Here is a 23,693-nt window from a genome sequence, read left to right on the forward strand (position 1 = left end):
ATAAAAGGAAGACAAAATTCACTGTTAGTCAGAGCAGACTTGACAGACTCCTTTGACTCTGTATTTTTGTTCTCACCTAGGAAGATTAATTAAACTTCTACTTCTTCTCTTGTTAAAGTATTTTCTTTTCTATGACAATGTGTCATCTGAAGGCTTGATGTTTTTTGTTTGGTCCAGAACAAAATGAGACTTAAGGGGAGCAAACTATTCAGGTACCCAAATAACAGCTAGCGCATACACATATAAGTTTTCAATAGGCTGATTTAAATGACTGTGCCAGTTTTGTTTGGGTTTTTTTTTTTTTGTTTCATTTAAGCTGCTCCCTGTAAATCAGCCATCACCAGCATGAGGTTGTCTCTGTCTCCGTCTTGTCTTCCTTGGCTTCAGTTCCACCACCACACATCACTGTGTGATTTAATCTGAAGTGCCTGAGCTATCTCTGTTGCAGGTTAATCGAAATAGGTTGATTGAAATGACTTGTGTTTTCTTGACCAATTCATCTTTGAAGTTTTTTAATAAGTTGAGCCGTAAACTGCCGCCATGTTTCAACATGGAGCAAAGCCCCGTTCCTCACTTCCTTAATGCCAGCAGCACATCACCAAGACAATGTCTAAACATACTTTCATCCACAGAGCCGGTCGCTGTCTTCCTCTTTGTATCCGTTGTGCAGGGTCCCAAACGTAATTAAGTCTGCTGAGGTTTAAACTGTTGAATCTTGTTTAAAGCTCATCTCAGCTCATTTAAAGGACCTGTGGGAATGTGCATGGTAATCAGGACTTTGTGATCTGGTTGCTGAATGGCTGATTTCAGACTTGTTTCTTTTGCATGTACTGTGTCTTTGTTGACAGACATTTTTGGAGGAAATCATTGTGGTTCAGTTGTCCCAGTCTGTCAGATTTAATTCCAGGACTTTATTACTCCCTGGAAGATGTTAATATTCTGAAATTTGCCTCACTCAAGGTGGCAGGGTGATTTATTCTTTAAAAAAATTAATTAAAACAACTTTAACTCTTAATTTTAAGTATTTTTTAATGATTATTCTGTTTTTTTATGGAAAGAATTGACTTAACATTTTTGCAAAAATGTGTGCTTTTATAAACGTGGCAAACAATCAAACAGGATATTGTGATTGAGTCCACAACATTTAAATTTTATAATTGTTACAAAGTAACTTAGTAAGTGGTATAGCTACATAGCCGTTAGAAAAAGAGCACGAAAACATTCGTTGCACATAGCAATGGCGGAGTGATATTGACCCCCTTCCGCAACCAAGTCAAACTGCGACACAACTAGTAAATAACACACACAAAAAAAACACAAACAGTATTAATTTACCTCGACTATTCCATCAAAATGGCATGTGTGCCACACTTTCACAACTGGGAGCAGCTGATTATCATCTCTAATTACAATATTGATAATAATAGCTCAAATAATCTCTCATCTACAGCTCAGAATCCCAAATGAGTTGAAAAGGATGGATTGAGATCAAGCCCAGGGGAAAAAAAGAAAGTAGAAAGTTCAAACCATCTCTTCTATCTGAACTTCAAACCCTAATAAGGATTCAGCCAGACTATTATGTTGTGTTTAATATGAGTCAGGTTTTGGCTATGAATAATTGAAATCATTGTTTAGGGCAATTATTAGTAAAACTAATACTTTAGATCAAAATTACCACGTAGGGGAACCACTACTCAAGAAAATAGCCCTAATAGTTCCATCTCAGATAATATTTATAACTATGTGCCTGAAAGTTTCTGGTTTTTAAAATAATAGATTAAGGCATAAGTCCAGCATTGATGTTATCTGAACAGCAAGATAAACACAGACATTTTAAAAAAATATTTAAGATTATTAATAGAAAGGATTCAACCTAACAATCAACAAACTGTCTAGAGTGTTGTTATGGTAACAACACTCTACTAAACTACCTGAGAAAAAACATACAGTCATGATGAAACTAAACCACTAGAGACAAAACAGTTAATTACAAAATAAAATTGTAATAGAATCAGCAAAATTCTGCAATGATCTCACAGTTCTGAATGTATAGGGAACATAGAAAAACCAGATTTATTTTGTGAGGAATTTAGAGTGTGGCTCTCATTTTTAACTAATTAATTAAGGTTGGTTTACAGCAATATGTACTGTGTATTCTTCAAACAGAAACAATAGAAATAACAAACACGAAATAAGCAACAATCCATTCGCTCTCAGAGATAGTTGTTCATAAAAAAATGTCCTGGGGTGAGCATGTCCTGAAACACCCGGACCTGGCAGCATCAGCTGTATGAAATGGTGTCAGTCCTTCACTCTGGAGATCAGCTGTACTGACAGGAACATCCTCATATCCAAGCTGTGCTTCTTAATTCTGTCCTTGTAGCAGAAAATAGTCGGTGGAGATGGTATGGAAGGTTCTCGTTTTGGTACGTAAACAAAACGAGCCGCATTTCAGTTGAACATTTAGTGATAGCAATAAAAGTAGCAGCAGTTTTTTTAAGACATGAGTTTTTCTCCTTCTGAATTCTCTATTATGTTCATGTCAGTTTGACAATGTTATTTGCTTGAAGCTGTAATTAAAAAGCACAGACAACACAGTATTATGGGTAAAATATTGAAAAACTGAAATTGTTTTGAAGTATTCCAAGGTTAATCTCTAGATGTAATACTGGACATAATGTTGCTGTTCTGATTTGATTTCCTCTGAACACCATGAACAGCCGTTCTTCTCCAGGCTGTTTTCTACTATTGCTGTTGCCCCCATTTCTCCACATTAATGAGTAAGGCAGTAGAATTAGGCTGCCCACTGACTGTTAATGGGGCCTGTGAAAGCTGCAGAGTGGCTGCACCTCTCGTTAGCTGAGCCAGCTACTATTGATTGTGGCAGGCCGCTAGGGGCTCTCTACCTGTGGTTGACTTTGTACTTGCACAGTAGTGGTAAGGGCTTGCTGAACAACAGGGACCACGTACATCTCAAACAAGGTCTATGAGAAGCCTATCAATTAGGCGTTGAAGGTCAAACAAACTCTCTTCTCCCACCCTCCACTTTTTCTGTCTCCCCACTGCTCCCTGATCTTGAGCCGACAGTATCTTTCCTGCTTTCTCCAAAATACATCTGAAGACTCCATTCAATTAAATATCTCTCAGCTCCAGCTGCTCCCTAAGTGAAAGGTCAACTTAGTCCAGGAGGCTAAAAGAAAAAGGCTTGGGTTCTTCACAACCCCTCCCCACAACAAAGCATCCCCCAAGCAGGCGTGCTCACTCCTAATGATACCCACTGGTCAATATATAACTAGCAGTGACAGATACCCCAGAAGCAAGACTGCAGACCAGAGCCAATCGATCAGGTAAAGAAAAAAAAAATACATATAATGATAACCTGCAGACATAATGTCAAGCCCTTGCACTGTCCCAATTGGTTGACATTCAGGTTGATGGTGTGGAGAGAAAGGTGGTCAGACAACAAAAGAGAGGTATAGCAGTGAGCTGTCTGGGTCTCCTGTGGTACTGAGAGGTTAACCCTCCCTCAACTGCTCTAATTATCCATACCGCAGCCCAAAGGAGCTCCACTGGGATGACCACCAGGCCCAGCAGCACACACTCATTCAATAACCATCAACATAAACACCAGCTAATTGGCTTAAATTGAGCCTTATTGCATACATTTTATCAGAAGCGTTTAGAATAAATACAAACGTGCACAATGGACTGTAAGAAAAAAATGAATATTCACTTAGTTGTGTTATGTACTTTGAAGCATCTTGAAGATGATCAGTGAAAACAGCTCGAGGCTGCGAATGAATACCATTTTTTTGGGTTTTCTATGTTTAGTAAATTTGCAAAAACTGAAACATTTTTCCACATCAGCACAAATGCTGGGATGTTATATTCCACAGTGTTTATAGGATATTTACATTACAGGTTTTAATCAGTGTTAATCCGTCATGCAGGAGACGACATGTCTGACAGATTAAAAATGGTAATTTGCTCCATTCCTTCAATTAAAATACAATAATACAACCATGGACAAGCAGCCTTCAGCTTCCATCCTTCTCTAATCGGGAACAAACTTCTAGAAAACTAGAAAAATACTGAAAAACTGATTTATTTTCAACCAAGGCTGAATTCACCTGTTTGGATCTGCCTTTGATTAATAACTGGAACATGATTTGTTTGTCTGGATTGCAATTTTTCATAATCTTTTTCATTGCCACTTCAGTGTAACTTTTTATTGTTTATTGTGTTAATTATTTTGAATACCTTGTTCCTAAAAAGTGCTATTCATATAAACATGATGATTACATTGATAATTAGAGGTAAAAAAAACAACTAGTTTTTTTTTGTGAAGTTGCCAGACTTACAGAGTCGTATCTCTGTTGTATTGTGACTACCGGTATAATTATGCTCCATTCTCGCTGCTCTCAGGAATTATGATTTCTTAGAATTTCTGCTTAATAAAATCAATTCTATTTGGCATCCTCCTTAACATGGTAAGTAGATCCACAATATGTGAGATAACCTGGTGAGCCTGATTTGTATTTGGATTATTTCTATTTAGTTAAGGTTGCTGACAGAAAATCTTGAAAAAGCAAGTTTCTAATAAATTGTGTGAGGGTTTCTGAAATAATTGAATATCTGAAGAGTTTTAGTCAGTCTTCAGATATCTTTATAGCACATTTTAAAAACTATATGTATGCAACTGTACACCAATGAATGCAGTAATGCAGCTGGGATATAGATTTGGGACAATAGACATGCTATACATGGTTACATTCAAGATAATTCTTCAGTGCCTTCCCACTGCTTGCTGACCTATTGCTGCTATACTTCTGGGATTGCTTTACATCACACAGCATCTGATCATACATTTCCTGTAAGCATTTTATATGAGCAAACACAAAATCCATAGCTGGATTTGAATTTCTGCTCTTGGAAAATTGAGAACTGTGTCCATCAGACCAATATGATCAGTATTTTTTTTTAATTGAAGAGGCTAGGAAGTGATCCTATTGTATGGCAGATATTGTTGGTGATTTTCTGGAAATACAAAGAAACTTTTTGACTTATTTTTGCGAAGTGTTGATTAAATAGTGGCTACTCTGTGCGACCTGTCCTTTCTTTTTTCTTATTATTACTTATATATATATATACCCTGGATCACAAATTGAATACTTCACCTTTGCTCCATTCTACTTTCTCCATGTTTTCTTTACTTCCTGTTATTTTATCTCTGAACTTTGTCTTATCTGTTTTTTTCTCAGCTGGTGTACACCTGGCCTGTCTTTCAACGTTCTACCCAGTCTCTCTTCTAGACAGCCATTGTCTGAACTATTATTGCAACTGACTCAGAGCTCATCTGTGTCTCTGTGTCAGCTGTGTCTCTTTCATAGATGAAGCCTGAGATTAATTACAAACTTTTCTTTTATGTGGAAAGTACTCCTGAGTCTGTGTTTCTCTGTTTTTGTGTGTATGCTCTGTCTACTCAAACTCCCAGTCCATCATGATAGATGGTTAAGTTACAATGCCATGAAAATGAAAATGCGATTGTTATTACCCCCCTGCAATATTTGGAGAGCCCTCAGTGTAGGTTCCTATCTAGAAGTCACTGACTAGCATGGTTTAACGCAGGGGTGCCCAAAGGCGGTCCTTGAGGGCCGACATCCTGCATGTTTTAGTTCTCTCCCTGGTGGTAGCAACAACCTTTTCAGCATGTCAGTGTTCTTCTTAGGCCATCTAACAAGCCATCATTTGCACGTTGTGCAAAACTCAGCAACCGGAGAACCGGGAAGCAGAACGGAGCGACAAATCTTGAATCTTGGCATAATTTCAGAGAATCCAACACTCCACAGTGAAAAATCAATACGAGTGGCGAATCAACACATGTGAAACACATGATGCTTAGGAGGCGCAGCAGGTGAATGACATGATGAGTGGAGATTGCTGGTGGTTGAGAACACATCTCGTATTAAGAATAAATACATCTTGCAGACCCTAATGTGCTAAATTTCCATCAAGCCAGATTTTACAGACTGATAAAAAGCAGCATCCCAGCCCAATCAAGTAAGGAACAGTTTTTATATATTTATGTCTTCAATATTATTTTTCATTTGACACTGTAAGATTGATACTCAAATCAAAGATCAATAAGTGAAGGTAGTTAAGCTTGATTTTGTGAGTAGATTCCATTGGTGGCTCTATGGTAGTATGAAAACATGTACTACAGTAACTGCTGTAGTCACATGTATTTACATGTAAGCACCTTTGCTATTGTTTAGTTTTAAGCACTTCCCTGAAGGCAAGACTTTCTCAAGCTCATATTATTTAAGTCATTACATTAAGTCCCACTTTTCCAAGTGCAAAACATGTCCGTCAGATTTCATATTCACATCTAGACTTTGTGCTCCTCATCATCCTTCCCCTGGCTGTGAAAGACTTGGGCTTTAACATTGTATTTCTCTGTTGTTTTCTGCAAATAACATTATAGAGCTGACACGACTTATCATTGTTTTGGTCTGGAGCCGAAACGACAGAAAAGTTTCTTGCCTGTTGCCTCTTTCAGCCTTAGTGTTGGCTGATAAGGCAAAGATGACACAAAATGTCTCTAGCAACACACTGAGTTTCACTACTCCGTTATAACACTGTTTGTTGGAGGTTTGCGATACGTTCCCATGGGGGCGGAGCCAGTGGGTACCCAAACATCTGCTTGAAGTTGGTTTGAAACCAGCTCAATTATTCTCAGTCTTTTCTAGAGCTACCATCATTTTTGTTCATGCCTGTTTTGTTAGTTAGTTTGTTTTTTCATGATCACATTGAACCTCCTTTCAACAACTATGTTTGATTTTCATTGTTTAATTTTCAGTACATTTTCATTTAGTTATATTTTCATCAATATAGCTATAATAATATTTATATTTTTGGAAGTTTCGTGTTGTTTGTTATGAGCCAACAACACGAAACTTCCAAAAATATGAATATTGTAACAAATATTTTGTCCACGTGTCGGCATTCCAGCAGCATCTGTTACAATGATAAAAAGTTTACAGAAAGCACTGTTGATTTTTCCAAAGTTAGTGAACATGATCTAAAATATAAACGAGGCCTTTGTCCCCTTTTCCACAACAAGATTAAAAGATTCCAATCAACATTCAACTCTTCATTCAACATATTTTGGTCAAATGGCATCTTCTTGCAGAAATCTGCTGTTTTTGTCCTTCCCAACCCAGATTTTTGTACTTTCTTATTTTGAGGTACCTTCAATTGTCAATTGTTTTTTTTTGTTTTTGTTTTTTTTATCCCTTTCTGACAAACCCGTGTGATACTTTGTACTCTTGCAACCTTGATACATAGAACATCTTCAAGCTAAGGCTGCTTCCCTGTTTATGTCTTGAATAATTCATGATTTGCAATCCAATACCAGTGCAGTGGGGATAGAGGGACTCAAGAGTTGATTTAAAAAGAATCTGATTCTTTCATCTACTGAATTTTTTTTCTCAACAAAGTGCAGAGGTCAATTATGTCTCCTCTGGCAATGCTACGTATGAATAAAACACTGAAGGGCTCCAAAACCATGAGAGACTCACTTCACTTGTGTAGATTATTGACGCCTCCACCACTTTTTTCCACCCTTCTTTGGGTACAAAGTACACCCTTTGTCTATTGCCTCCTGCGTGGCTCATGTTTGCATTGCTTGAGGCAAAGGAGTCCTAATGTGCACCAGTGTCTTTTGGGTCCAATTATTATAATACCAAATTTATTGGAAAAACAATCACATTGAAAACAATAAAGAGATGCCACCATCATGCATTTTAATCATTTTCTCATTTAAAATCTATTTCACGTGTTCAGCAATTTCTGGAGTTTTACCTCGTTCATCAAAGGTTCTTCTAATTATCTGCAGTGTGTAGAGGCAACTGTTGAAAAAAATTATTATTTTTTTTTACAGAATCACAAAGTAGCTCTGGCTCAGGAGGAAGAGCTGTCATCTGCAGCACAGTGGGAAAGTATTTGCTCACCTCTGTAGATTTTATTCTTTTGTTAGACTTAATGTTTCAGAGTACTGACATACAGTATCAAACATAATCTGAATAAACTCACAAAGTAATATGCAAATGGTGACTTCATGTATTTAATTACAGGTATCCCAACCAACCAACCTGGCCCCTTGAAAATACAAATGTTACTTATTATTGTAGTCATGATTTAGCTGTGATTAGCCACAATTTACGTAATTACAGTATCTGAATGTTTTCAGTCAGAGGGTTTTCAGATCTACTGTAATACTGACCACCACTGGAGAGCTTGGATAATATGAGCTACAAATGCATTTAGGATTAATCAGTGGTGCAGTGGGTAGCACTGAAGGTCAAGAAGGTCCTGGGATCAAATCCAGGCTTGGTGTTTTCTGCATGGAGTTTGCATGTTCTCTTGGTCTGTGGATTCTCTGGTGCTTCCTACCTCTCACAGTCCATTATGTGTGTCTGCATGGTTGTTTATCCTGTCTGTCTCTGTGCTGCCCTGTGATGGGCTGGTGACCTGTCCAGGGTGACCCCGCCTCTGACCTGATGACTGATGGAGACAGGCACCTGCACCACCACCCCCTTCAGGTCTAAACATTAGATAATGGACGATCAATCAGATTGTGGTGAGTGATTTATTAAGATTACTGTCAACTAATTTAGAAATTGTTAACAGGAAATTGCATTCAAAAAAGAAAATTTCTTTTCCAGCCTTTTTCCCATTAAATTGTCAATAGGTTAACCAAAAATGAATGAACAGATACTACACTGTATTGTTCAGAGACGTGCGTTTTGTTTTTTAACCATTTTATTAGCGACGTACAGACAGGAGGAACACGCTCTCATAGAATCGCAGCCAGTGCAGTTAGCAAGAGGTTGCGCAATCCCAGGCGAGGCTCAGCTCGCTACTGCCTCACCAGCTTAGTTTCCGAGAATTTGAATGGAAAAATGCGAAAATTCATCAATTTTGAAGAAAAAATAATCAGAATTGGTTAAGCTAATTGAAAATTAGGTACTTTCTTGTACAAAGCACAGGATGCAAATAGCAATATAAATTATTTCATCATTATATATTATTTTTCCATGATGACACCTGCCTCTCCTGACCCCACGTCACTGGTATTGATGTTCAATCAATCAGAAAGCGCTGATCTTTTCACAAGTTCAGTTTTTTAGCAGTAGAAGCTCCTTTCACATGTTCATTAAAGGAATGCTGTTATTGCCAAATATTCCAAACGATTAATCAATTAAATGTCAGTTACTAAAATAACCTTTATCTGCAGACCTAATTGCATTAATTTCCCATTAGAATTAATACAACATTTTTTCATTTACTTAAATTTATCATTTATATGCACTCACTTACTTTTACTTAATCTCATAATCTCTTTATGTCCTAATTAAGATGGATGAGCTTTATTATGTTACACTACCTCTCAGCACTCACCTTTCCCGAATATCCCCAGTGTGGGATATTAAAGGATATTTCCATTTCTTCTTTTAATTATGAATATTTCTTCCTAATCATAATGAAGTTGTTCAACAGTATGAGTTTGGAAGTACTCCGACCTCGTTGATTACCAGTGGGTATGTTCTTTTACGTTAGCCGGCGCATCTCCCTGAAAGGAGTGATGTGGAGGCAGCGAGGGAGGAGATTACCTCTGAAATGAAGAGTCTTTTTTGGGCTCAACCAATCTCTTCCTCTTACTGTGTGACCTAAAAGAAACTCAGTTATTCGGTCACAGAGGGCTCCATCTATCGCCACCCAGGTTATGAAATCCAATCAATAATTGCAAATCGCGCCTCCCTTTTGCACCGATTCTTTCCTTCGCTGGGTGGTAAATGGTGCGCACCCAATGACGCTGTGTTTCGGAATGCGGACGGGAAGCTGAGTGGTTCAGTTCCCTCCTCCGCCCAGCAGGCTGAGTCTCCGCGTTCAGCCAATCAGCGGACGTCCCACAGCGGCTACCCGGAAACAAGTTAAAAGTTGAAAAAGGGCGCCTTGCTTAAAGCAGAGAGACCAGCTAAAGGTAAGCTTCGTTCTCGTTTAAAAATAAGGTGCATGGTTTCCACTTGTTACTTTGAGAGCGCGGTTGAAAAAGCAAATCGGAAAGTTTCTGTGTCAGTTTCAGTTTTTTGATATCTCCAGAGAAAGCTCCCTCATTTGTGTTTATTATTTGTCTAAAAGTTTAGAAGTATTTAAAGCATTGTTACAGTAAAACATGTAAACCTGTTTGTCTGTAGAAGGAGCCCCTTTTGTGTTGTTTCAGTCAATGCAAGTTTTGGATTATGTGTGTTCTGCGTTGTGGTTGCACAATAATTTCCACACTGCCAATAGTTTCAGGATATCGGGTCATGAGTCTGTCAGAAGTGATGGGAGGTTACAGCAGGAATGCCGGATCAGAGAAGCTTTCAGGCGGGGCCCTAACTGCCATCCCTTAAGGGTTTATTCTGTCATTTGGTTAAATTATTAGGCTGCTCTATGAAATGTATGAACTATGAACTCACCTGGTCAGGATGTTCTCTATATACTTGTCAGATGACACATTTAGCAAACTCAGTCCTAACATTATGCAATTTTCTAAGAAATCGAATCTTAAGACAAACTATTAAATTTGTAGAAGATGTAAAAGAATTTATACAACAGGGAAAATAAGTGTTTGATACACCACATATTATACACTGCCTGGCCAAAATAAAAGTCGCCACCTGGATTTAACTAAGCAAATACGTACAAACCTCCTATTGGATAAGTATTGCATAGGCAATTATCTTTCAGCTGGCAACAAGTTATTTAACCCCAGCTGATGCAGTAACTCCTGATTTCTTAAACAACCATGGCAAAAGACACATCCTGTGGTCGTGGAAAAAACGTTAGTCTGTTTAAGAAGGGTCAAATCATTGGCATGCATAAAGCAGAGAAAACATCTAAGGAGATTGCAGAAACTACTAGAATTGGGTTAAGAACTGTCCAACGCATCATTAAAAACTGGAAGGATGGTGGGGAACCATCGTCTTCCAGGAAGAAATGTGGTTGGAAAAAGATCCTGAATGATTACTTAAACGTTTGGTCAAATCAAATCGAAGAAAAACAACAGCAGAACTCAGGAGTGTGTTTAATTGTGAACGCAAAAGCATTTCCACACACAATGCGAAGGGAACTCAAGGGGTTGGGATTGAACAGGTGTGTAGCCGTAAGAAAACCTCTAATCAGTAAGGCTAACCAGAAAAAAAGGCTTCAGTTTGCTAGGGAGCATAAAGATTGGACTCTGGAGGAATGGAAGAGGGTCATGTGGTCTGATGAGTCCAGATTTACCCTGTTCCAGAGTGATGGGCGCATCAGGGTAAGAAGAGAGGCTGGTGAAGTGATGCACCCATCATGCCTAGTGCCTACTGTACAAGCCTGTGGGGCAGTGCTATGATCTGGGGTTGCTGCAGTTGGTCAGGTCTAGGTTCAGCAATATTGTGTGCCCAAAGAATGAGGTCAGCTGACTACCTGAATATACTGAATGACCAGGTTATTCCATCAATAGATTTTGTTTTCCCAAATGGAACGGGCATATTCCAAGATGACAATGCCAGGATTCACCGGGCTCAAATTGTGAAAGAGTGGTTCAGGGAGCATGGGACATCTTTTTCACACTTGGATTGACCACCACAGAGTCCAGGCCTTAACCCCATTGAGAATCTTTGGGATGTGCTGGAGAAGACTTTGCGCAGAGGTCAGACTCTCCCATCATCAATACAAGATCTTGGTGAAAAATTAATGCAACACTGGATGGAAATAAAACTTGTGACACTGCAGAAACTTATTGAAACAATGCCACAGCGAATGCGGGCTGTAATCAAAGCTAAGGGCGGTCCAACAAAATATTAGAGTGTGACCATTTCTTGGTGGTGACTTTTTTTTTTTGGCCAGGAAGTGTAAGTTATATTATTGTTTATAAAATATAATATCTTTTGAAATACTGCTTATATGCTGAGACAACAAATTTAGAGTTGGTAAACTTTGAAAAACTAAAATATGTAATGTTTACATTGTGGCCCTTGGTTACCAGAAAACACTGTCATCCCTTAGCAACTGCTTAACAACACATAGTTATTGTTCAAAAAACATAAGATTTCCTCTGCTCTTTTGAAACACTACGTATCTTATAACACTTAAGAATTGTCACTTTGGTGAATTTTACAGAAAAGTTAGTTTTTGGTTTTTTTATCATTGATGGTAGATATATTATAAAACTGAAATTGAACATAAAAGTAAAAATCTGATTTATACTTTGTGGCAGTTTATTAGCAGAAAAAGAAAAAAAAACGCTCATTTCAAAGCACCAAATTAATAAGTAATATTATTGTTTATACAATATAAGTTCTTTTTAAATACTGCTCATCAGTTTGGACACAGCAGATTTAGAGTTGGTAAACTTTGCAAAACTAAAAAATCTAATGTTTACATTGTGGCCCTTGGTTACCAGAAAACGCTGTCATCGCTTAGCAACAGCTTAACAACAACTATTGTTATTGTTCAAAAAAACATAAGATTTCCTCTACTCTTTTGAAACACTACGTATCTTATAATAGTTAAAAATCATCACTTTGGTGAATTTTGGAGAAAAGTGAAAATGTTTTTTTGCCATTAATGGAACACAGACATTGAACACAATGTAAATATCTGATTTCCTTCGTTACAGTTTGTTACCAGAAAAAGAAAAAATGCTCATTTCTTAGCACCAAATTAATAAGTAATATTATTGTTTATAAAACATAAGTTCTTTTGAAATACTGCTTATATGCTTAGACAACAAATTTAGAGTTGGTACATTTTGCAAAACTAAAATATGTAATGTATACATTGTGGCCCTTGGTTACCAGAAAACGCTGTCATCGCTTAGCAACTGCTTAACAACAAATATTGTTATTGTTCAAAAAACATAAGATTTCGTCTTCTCTTTTGAAATACTGCACATCTTGTACTACTTAAGAATCGTCACTGGTGAATTTTACAGAAAACGTAGTTTGGTTTTTCTTTTTATCAGTGATGGTAGATATACTATATAACAGAAAATGAACATAAAAGTAAATATCTGATTTATGCTTCGTGACAATTTATTACCAAACAAAGAAAAAGCGCTCATTTCTTAGCACCAAATTAATAATTAATATTATTGTTTATAAGATATAAGTTCTTTTGAAATACTGCTTATATGCTTAGACAACAGATTTAGAGTTGGTAAACTTTGAAAAACTAAAATATGTAATGTTTACATTGTGGCCCTTGGTTACCAGAAAACACTGTCATCTCTTAGCAACTGCTTAACAACAAATATTGTTATTGTTCAAAAAACATAAGATTTCCTCTGCTCTGTTGAAACACTACGTAACTTATAATATTTAAAAATCGTCACTTTTGTGGATTTTTACAGAAAAGTTAGTTTTTTTTTTTATCATTGATGGTAGATATACTATAAAACAGAAATTGAACATAAAAGTAAAATTTTGATTCATGCTTCGTGACAGTTTATTACCAGAAAAAGAAAAAAACGCTCATTTCTTAGCACCAAATTAATAAGTAATATTATTGTTTATAAAACATAAGTTCTTTTGAAATACTGCTTATATGCTTAGACAACATATTTAGAGTTGGTAAACTTTGAAAAACTAAAATATGTAATGTTTATGTTGTGGCCCTTGGTTACCAGAAAACGCTGTCATCTCTTAGCAACAGCTTAACAACAAATATTGTTATTGTTCAAAAAACATAAGATTTCGTCTGCTCTTTTGAAATACTGCGCATCTTGTACTACTTAAGAATCGTCACTGGTGAATTTTACAGAAAACTTAGTTTGTTTGTTTTTTATCATTGATGGTAGATATACTATAAAACAGAAAATGAACATAAAAGTAAAAATCTGATTTATGCTTCGTGACAGTTTACCAGAAAAAGGAAAAACGCTAATTTCTTAGCACGAAATGAATAAGTAATATTATTGTTTATAAAATATAAGTTCTTTTGATATACTGCTTATATGTTTAGACAAAAAATTTAGAGTTGGTAAACTTTGAAAAACTAAAATATGTAATGTTTACGTTGTGGCCCTTGGTTACTAGAAAACGCTGTCATCTCTTAGCAACAGCTTAACAACAAATATTGTTATTGTTCAAAAAACATAAGATTTGGTCTGCTCTTTTGAAATGCTGCGCATCTTGTACTACTTAAGAATCGTCACTTTGGTGAATTTTACAACAAACTTAGTTTGTTTGTTTTTTTATCATTGATGGTAGCTGTACTATAAAACAGAAACTGAACATAAAAGTAAAAATCTGATTTATGCTTCGTGACAGTTTATTACCAGATAAAGAAAAAACGCTAATTTCTTAGCACCAAATGAATAAGTAATATTATTATTTATAAAATATAAGTTCTATTGAAATACTGCTTATATGATACCAACAAATTTAGAGTTGGTAAACTTTGAAGAACTAAAATATGTAATGTTTACATTGTGGCCCTTGGTTACCAGAAAACGCTGTCATCTCTTAGCAACAGCTTAACAACAAATATTGTTATTGTTCAAAAAATATAAGATTTGGTCTGCTCTTTTGAAATGCTGCGCATCTTGTACTACTTAAGAATCGTCACTGGTGAATTTTACAGAAAACTTAGTTTTTTGTTTTTTTTATCATTGATGGTAGCTGTACTATAAAACAGAAATTGAACATAAAAGTAAAAATCGGATTTATGCTTGGTGACAATTTATTACCAGACAAAGAAAAAACGCTCATTTCTTAGCACCAAATTAATAAGTAATATTATTGTTTATAAAACATAAGTTCTTTTGAAATACTGCTTATATGCTTAAACAACAAATTTAGAGTTGGTAAACTTTGAAAAACTAAAATATGTAATGTTTACATTGTGGCCCTTGGTTACCAGAAAACGCTGTCATCTCTTAGCAACAGCTTAACAACAAATATTGTTATTGTTCAAAAAACATAAGATTTCCTCTGCTCTGTTGAAACACTACGTATCTTCTAATACTTAAGAATCGTCACTTTGGTGAATTTTACAGAAAAGTTTGTTTTTCTTATCATTGATGGTAGATATACTATAAAACAGAAATTGAACTTAAAGGTCAATATCTGATTTATGCTTGGTGACAGTTTATTACCAAACAAAGAAAAAGCGCTCATTTCTTAGCACCAAATGAATAAGTAATATTATTGTTTATAAAATATAAGTTCTTTTGAAATACTGCTTATATGCTTAGACAACAAATTTAGAGTTGGTAAACTTTGAAAAACTAAAATATGTAATGTTTACATTGTGGCCCTTGGTTACCAGAAAACACTGTCATCTCTTAGCAACTGCTTAACAACAAATATTGTTATTGTTCAAAAAACATAAGATTTCCTCTGTTGAAATACACTACGTATCTTCTAATACTTAAGAATTGTCAAGTTGGTGAATTTGTAGAAAAGTGAAAATGTTTTGTTTATCATTGATGGTAGATAACTATAAAACAGACATTGAACTTAAAAGTAAAAATCTGATTTATGTAGTGACAGTTTCTTACCAAACAAAAGAAAATCATTTCTTAGCACCAAATTAATAAGTAATATTATTGTTTATAAGATATAAGTTCTTTTGATATACTGCTTATATGCTTAGACAACAGATTTAGAGTTGGTAAACTTTGAAAAACTAAAATATGTAATGTTTACATTGTGGCCCTTGGTTACCAGAAAACACTGTCATCTCTTAGCAACTGCTTAACAACAAATATTGTTATTGTTCAAAAAACATAAGATTTCCTCTGTTCTGTAAATACACTACTCATCTTATTCCACTTAAGAATTGTCAAGTTGGTTAAGTTTGTAGAAAAGTGAAAATGTTTTGTTTGCCATTGATGGTACACAGACATTGACCACAAAAGTAAAAATCTGATTTATACCTCGTGGCAGTTTCTTACCATAAAAAGAAAATCATCTCTTAACACCAAATGAATAAGTTATATAATTGTTTATAAAACGTAAGTTCTTTTGAAATACTGCTTCTATGCTTAGACAACAAATTTAGAGTTGGTAAACTTTGAAAAACCAATTACGTAATGTTTACATTGTGGTCTTGGTTACCAGAAAACGGTTACCTTGGCTGCTTAGCAACAGCTTAACAACAAATATTGTTATTGTTCAAAAACCATAAGATACGTACCTTAATGATCGTCACTTAGGTGAATTTTACAGAAAAGTTACTTTGTTTTTTTTATCATTGATGGTAGATATACTGTAAAACAGAAATTGAACATAAAAGTAAAAATCTGATTTATGCTTCGTGACAGTTTATTACCAGAAAAAGAAAACACGCTCATCTCTTAACACCAAATTAATAAGTAATATTATTGTTTATAAAACATAAGTTCTTTTGAAATACTGCTTATATGCTTAGACAACAAATTTAGAGTTGGTAATCTTTGAAAAACTAAAATATGTAATGTTTACATTGTGGCCCTTGGTTATCAGAAAACACTGTCATCACTTAGCAACTGCTTAACAACAAATATTGTTATTGTTCAAAAACCATAAAAATCATTACTTAATTGTCAAGTTAGGTGAATTTTACAGAAAAGTTACTTTGTTTTTTGCCATTGATGGTAGATATACTGTACAGACATTGAACACAAATGTAAAAATCTGATTCATACTTTGTGGCAGTTTGTTACCAGAAAAAGACAAAAAATGCTCATCTTTTAACACCTAATTAATACAGTACAAGTTTTTATTTTCGGCCATTTTCATTGCAAGGTACAGCTCAGCTGTGATGGACAGCATCTACCTCAGACAAAATAAAATAAGCAAAAAAAAGTAAAAAATAAAAATGTATGATTTATTTATTTATGTTTTATTTGTAGTTACTTGAGGTTAACTGGACATTCTAAATTTTAGACTGATTTGATGCCATTTAACAACAAATATTGTTATTGTTCAAAAACCTCAGAACCATTAAGAATTGTGAGCTTAGGAGAATGAATTTTGAGAAGGTTTTTTGCCATTCTATGTGACACAGACATTTGAACACAAATGTAAAGTCTGATTCATACTTCTTCTATGAAAATGCTCATCTGATGGTATAACATCCTAATTAATACAGTGACTGCCATCCCTTAAGGCTTTATTCTGTCATTTGGTAAAATTATTATTCTGCTCTATGAAATGTAACAGCAGGGCTCCATAAACTGACCTAGTCAGGATGTTTTGTGTTTTTTAAAATAAACGCAAAATTTCAAGCATTTCTTGGCCCATAATCAATCTAATAGGTCGACTATATTAAATATTGTTTAAAAATAATCCTTGTGTTGGTCCTTTGTTTCCCTGCAGTCTCCGCCTCACTACGGTAACCATGAGCTTCTCCCCTCATCCACCCGGTCTGCCTGGGTGCAGCAGCATCCAGGAGCAGAGGGACCGCTGGGAGAGGAAACGTAGCCGAGCCGCTAAAGAGTTGGTGCAGACAGAGCAGCACTACTGCCAACAGCTGGAGCTTGTTACCACAGTATGTTTTTATTATCGCTCTCAGTAAGGGAGGTTTGAGCTTTTAGGCCTGTTTTTATTGGCTTGTTACAAATTTGAAATTTGGTAACGCCCACATATTTTGTCAGTAACACAAACCTATTTTTTGGCAATCGCATGTTCGGATTTCTTTTTTCACTAGATTGACTTTTGTGCCTACTTGTTAGAAGTCAGTGATGGAATAGGAAGGATTGATGATAGCTTTTGTATTTAAACATGACAGCTCATTTTGGATATTTTTTCAAAATTATAACATTTTTCTATACATGAATCCTTCAGCTTAAAATCTTTTTAATGAGAGGACCCAACTTTGCTAGAATGACCAAAGTTTTCTCCAGCTGAGGAGCACAAAATCTCCAAAGACTGCTATTTTCTTATTTTTCATATTCATTTGGAGATATTTAGGATCATAATGTGTCCATCAATGTGTTCAATAAAATATCAATATGTTGTCATGCTAATAGCAGTACTGTTTTGCAATGCAATCATTTTGTTAGAATAATGATATTCAATAAATTAGAATATTAACGTTGTATCTCGGTAACGCCATCAGTAAATAAAACACAGATGGATTTCACACAGATAAAGGTTTTTAGCTTTTAAGCCTTTATTTCAGTTATTTGTGACTATTTTCTGCTTAGAGCTGATGATGAAAACACATATAACATAAGAATATGAATGATCATTTTATGCCAGGCCAAGAATAGACAAAAAATAATTTAAGTAAAATTCAAAACAAAGCAAAAAAATAAAAATGCTTTTCTCAATTAACTAATATGGACCTTACCAGCATAGAAACTCAGCTGGGGTGTTGATACAAAATTTGAACTCTGAGTCTGTCAAACCAGCCTCATAGAGAGATCGACTTTTTTTATACTGCATTGTGTCAGCCCATTTGGTCACATAAACAAAAAAATATTTATTTATGTATGTATTTTTCTGTTTTCTCATTTGAGATATATCAGAATTAGTATAACACTATTGTTTAGCTCTACCATATCTTTTTCGTCTTTCTTTCCTCTTGAGTTTTGATGTATTTAATAGTGAATCTGAAGTGATAATTAAAATGACCCAGCAGTGGTGAAAGTGTGTCTGGTCCATTCAGCATCCATCCTCTGCCTCCTGAGGTGATGAAGGGAACCTTACATAACAGCTTTACAACAAAGCCTAACTGAGCTTTTACAAATAAACCTTTAGTATTAACAGCACTTTACCTTCCTGTGGAGTGTGCAGAATTAGTATGTGCATCATAGTCTAAATTCTATGCAACTACTAGGTCTCCACCTCTTCACTAGAGGTAAATTTCATTTTCTTCATTCTATTTTCAGCTTAAATGGATTGAGATCCCAACAGATGTTACTTTGTCATTTTGGCAGCTCAACAGTGCTGGTTTTGTGTGAGCTACACAGCCCAAAAAGCTCTGGCTAATGGGTATTTTGGTTTTTAATGCTTTCACATTGTAGCTCACCACCTTGGTCCAGCTCCAGAGTTTTAACCATCTTCTTGTCCTTTGCACAGTTTTTTGTGGAAATCTTGAAAGCCAAAGGAACCATAAAGGAGGATGTTCGAGAAGGAATCTTCAGTTCCATCAAATCCATTCTTTCAATGAATCAGTAAGTATTTTTTGAGTACCTGAGTAATTTTGAAGAACTGATCACTGGTGCATGACTTGGTAAATTGATGAAGATTAGTCGTTTGTCATTATTACTGTGTAGCAATCTTGAGGCATTCTCCTATTATATACCTATAAAATGTCACCTATGATTTATCCAGGTAATATTAATAATGTACAGTTATTTGTTCTTCCTTGCATTTTTTCAACCCTACATTGACTTCTGACTAGGGGTTCACCGATTGTAGTTATCTGGCAGATCGAAAATCTTTAACAACCCTGACAAGCTTTTTCCAATTTTTATTTATTTTTGTCTGAAATGTTACTAAATATAGCAAGAAAGTCGCAGAGTTGGCAACTGTGGCGACTATTGTTAACTGCAAGAGTGCAGACATGACTTGGTGGGTGGGGCTAACAGTCAGACCTCTCTCACACAGAATAATAGAGGACAGTGGTTGATTTGTAGACCTTTGCTGAGGTAGAAAACCTCAGTGGTTGAGATCGGCTTCACATGTAAGTATCAGCTGATCACCGATATCCCAAAATGAAGGAAATCGGATTTGGGACATTTCATCATTTTCCAAACTGGAAATCAAAGAGCCACATGGGTGCTAACTGAGTGTCCTGTCACTAGGAGAAATCGGGGTTTAAAAACAATACAAATATTTTCATTTATATGAAAAACTCTGATTTGAAATGATAGATTTCTAAATATTTGCAAAACAGTTTGTCGTCCTTGGAAACTGTTTCTAGTTAGGGCTCAGTCTCTGTCTCATGCAGGAGTTAAGGGTCTGGTTTACGAGTAGGATGGAACACCAGATGGACAGATGGACTGGGGTTCTGTCTCTAGAGGGTGCTGTTCCTTTGGTCTGTTGTGGTGAAGAAAAGGCTAGGGCAAAAAGCAATACTCTCAATTTACCAGTCCGTCTATGTTCTAATCCTCACTGACCGAACCCAGTGACGGGGTGTTGAGTTCCTCCAGCTCCTTCTTGAGATTCCTGAGAATGAGTGGAAGGATTCTTTTTAGGGTGGAGGAATGTCTGGGGTATGCTCCTGGATCTGTTGCCCCCACAACCTGGTTGTAGATAAGCAATGGACAGATGGATGGATTGAGCTAAGCTGGATGGAAATCTGAGCTGCTGCCTCTCAAATAAACTCACCAAACTGATTTTAGTCATTTTCTTAGGTCGTTGAACTTAGCTCTGCTGGCAATTATCTTGCTTTTATTTCTGATTCCTATCCAATGTGAAAGAGAAGTTTGCTCTCCAAGTTTTTCTGGAGCTTTCTTTCTTTGACAAGTCGGGAAAACAGGTAATGGGCTCTTATTGTCCAGTTCAGGCTGAAGCTTCTCCAACATGAGCCCTTCAGGAGGGTAGGCTTCAAATGTTCAAACCAGCTACAGCTGGCTAAAACCAGGTAAGTCATCTGAAAAAATACAGTTGGTGCTAGATTTGAAATAAAAATACAAGCAATTTCTGTTCACAGTTGCACTCTTCAGCAAGGCAAGCTGTGGAATTGTTGGTTCAGATGCCTTGGACACCCATAATAAGGAGTTTAAGTTGGACTAAATGAAGGTTTGAGTCCCTGCAGATGGCAAAGCTTTCTTGTTTAGCGTGCTACAATGAAGACTGAAGTATAAATTACACACTCTGATTTATTGGATGAATGGCTCCACAGTTACCATACATCTTCATTATGTGCCCATTACTGAATCAGTGCTTGAAACATAGTGACAGTCTATCCTGTAGGAAGTGGTCTTAGGGGAGACAGTGGTTTACTGCTGGAAAGATTTAACACTACTCTTTGTTGGATAAAAGACTTAACTCTGTTCTGACATGTGGTATTCACTAAACTTGTTTTATAATGCCATAATTTACATTGACACTCTTTATATATTGATATATAAAGTGTATAATCCTTAGTTTCATATTTATTATAAGAACCTATCCGACTGAGAGTTTAATAAAAACCGGAGTCTGAAATTTTCCAGCCCTTCTTAGAGTCCTCCTACCTACTTCTGCATCACTTGATTATGTAGAGTCTACCTAAGCATGCGCCTTCATTAAAATCAATTTAAATCAACTTCGGTGGTAAAGTGTGTGTGTGTGCACAAGACATGTGGTTAGAAGTCTCCAGTAGCACCATTTGATGAGGGTGTGTGCGTATTCAAAGTTTAGATAATGAGCTCGTTCACACGTGTCAAAGCCCTCTGCCAGTCGAGTCTGTTAGAGACCTTGACAGGCTTAGCGACTGTGTTCCGGTCTCCTTCATGCTGTTGTTTTGGTGAGTTCAGCAGGTGTGTTTTCTCTACAAAGTGGCTCTGTTCACCCTGAACATTGAATTACAGGAAAAGTCTCACCTTTGAACCTTGCCTGCTAAGCTACGAGTTTAGAGAAGCTCTACCTCTTGACTTTAAAAACCATCTGTGGTCAGGCAGGAGAAACTGATACAGACGTGATGTTGCCTTTATCTCTCTCAGGCAATATTGCACCTTAACATAAATTTCAATGCAGTTTTATTGGGGTTTAAAATGTGACCACATTCTGTCATGAATGGTTAACATTTTGCCACACAGACAAAAACCAAGTATAACGCAACAGATGAAGTTTTTTTTATTGTGGGTGACCTGGTTGAAGTTTGACCTCAATGTAATATCTTTAAAATTAAAGCGACACACACCAATTCAACATTCTTTACAACATTCAGAGAGCACAAATTAACCCAATACTGTATTTTCCACATCCACTTTGTAGAGTAATAAGTTAAACTATAAAAGTTGAAATTTGAACGTTTATTCAAAGTGGTTAACGTATAGAAGATAATTATAAATTTGTACTTTTCTCTTTCTCTCTTTGTTCAAATGCTGATTGTATAAAAGAATAAACAGTTGAACCCAGAAGTTTATATACACAAAACCAAAAAAAACATCCACATGTCTGAAGTGAAATCAGACCAAACGTCTCTTGTTTTGGCTTAATTAGAATTGCCAAAATTATTTCTATTTGGAAACGTATCAAAATGATGAGAGAATATGTTAAAGATTTATTTATTAATGTCTTCAAAATCCTAACTTTACATACAGAGTAATTACTGTTTCTTTAAACAGTAAGATAAATAGTTATTTGAAGGAATGTTCATCTGGAACACCCTGCTTTCTGGTTTAGGTTTAGGGAGGTCAGTGTGCAGATGGACCCAGAACAGAAACCAAAGAGCTTGGGAAGAAGCTGCTGAAGCTGGTTAGACAGAATCATTACCTACAGTGAAACTGTCCTGCACCAAACTGGACTGAAAGGAACTCAGAGGCAGAATCCATTACTCCAAAAGAAACAGCAAAAAGCCAGACTGCAGTTTGCAAATGTCCACAGGACAAAGAGCTTCATTTTTGGTCATGTCTGGTCATAATGACCATCATTACATTTGGAGGAAACAAGGGGATGGTTGTTGCCTGGAACACCATCCTAGCTGAGGTATGGTGGTGGCAGCATCATGTTGTGGGGCTGTTTTGCTACAGGAGGAACTGGTGCACTTCATAAAATAGATTCATAAATAGGCATCTTGAGGAAAGAACATTATGTGGGAACATTGAAGCGAACAGAAATTAATTACAGTTCAATAAAGGCCAGGAGTGCCAAAAAAAGTATTTTAAATTGTAACATTTGTTTAAAAAAGGATATGAAAAACTATAACATATGAAGTTCAAAGCCGTATTAATAAAAGGTTTTGGTTGTCTTGCAATGGCCAAATTGAAATGATTCAAAGTTTTATTTTTTTTTACTTTGTATTTTACAGATCGTTACTGGTCCATTTGGAGAATGGCTACATTGGGAAAGGCCTGGAAAAGTTCTCTTCACATTTGCACCACTACAACACCTATGTGGACAACATCTATAATGCCAATAAAGTGCTTGGGGTAGAGACTCTGCATTTATTATGCAGCTGAGTTGGATTATTTTTTCAAAATGTGCATGTATATATTTTATTCATTTCTATTTACTGTTTCATTTACAAGAAATGAAACAGCTCACTCTCCCAGCTGCTGGGAGAAAGGATCTCTTATAAAGTTCCTTTGTCCACCTAGAATGCAGCAGGTGTTATTTTCCACCTTTCTGCTTTAGCAATCTGTGTACTGCAGTTTAACAACAGATACCAAACCATTTCCAAAACCAAGGGAGTTGTCCTGGCGTAAAATAAAAATAATCAAGAGCTTCAGAAAGCTTTCAATGCAAATATCCCAAAGTATTTGCATTGTCCTGTGTATGATCTTGAAAATTACCTCACACAATATACTGTGTTTTTTTGTTTTTGTTTTTGTTTTTCAGATCCAGCTGAAGAAAAATAAAGCCTTCAGACGTTTTAAGAAACTACAAGAAGCTCGACCACAGTTCAACAACCAGAAGCTGGAAGACATGCTTCAAATGCCAGTTCAGCGAATTCGTCAGTAAGACTTCACCTTTCTGTTTAAATTCAGATTCTGGTTCTTGTGTTTCTCATCATGTTGGAAT

General features: G+C 36.0%; 1 protein-coding gene across 3 annotated transcripts in view; it reads left to right on the top strand.

Moving 5' to 3' along the window:
* The first annotated feature begins 9,929 nt into the window (after window positions 1-9,929).
* The window catches only part of arhgef39 (Rho guanine nucleotide exchange factor (GEF) 39), a 32,272-nt gene continuing 18,508 nt past the window's right edge, over window positions 9,930-23,693 (top strand). For 2 of the 3 annotated variants that reach the window (XR_006369736.1, XM_044107614.1), the window contains exons 1-5: window positions 9,930-10,045; window positions 17,391-17,562; window positions 19,098-19,192; window positions 22,981-23,101; window positions 23,511-23,629. Coding sequence is in view for 1 of the 3 variants with exons in the window: in XM_044107614.1 (XP_043963549.1) it covers window positions 17,413-17,562; window positions 19,098-19,192; window positions 22,981-23,101; window positions 23,511-23,629 (485 nt within the window). In the remaining 2 variants the exon portion in view is untranslated. Of the gene's footprint in view, window positions 10,046-17,390; window positions 17,563-18,907; window positions 19,011-19,097; window positions 19,193-22,980; window positions 23,102-23,510; window positions 23,630-23,693 lie in introns of those variants that run through there. The other variant, XR_006369737.1, reaches the window with a different exon arrangement.

The sequence above is a fragment of the Gambusia affinis genome, linkage group LG23 (assembly GCF_019740435.1).
Source record: "Gambusia affinis linkage group LG23, SWU_Gaff_1.0, whole genome shotgun sequence".
NCBI classification, from domain to species: Eukaryota; Metazoa; Chordata; class Actinopteri; order Cyprinodontiformes; family Poeciliidae; genus Gambusia; species Gambusia affinis.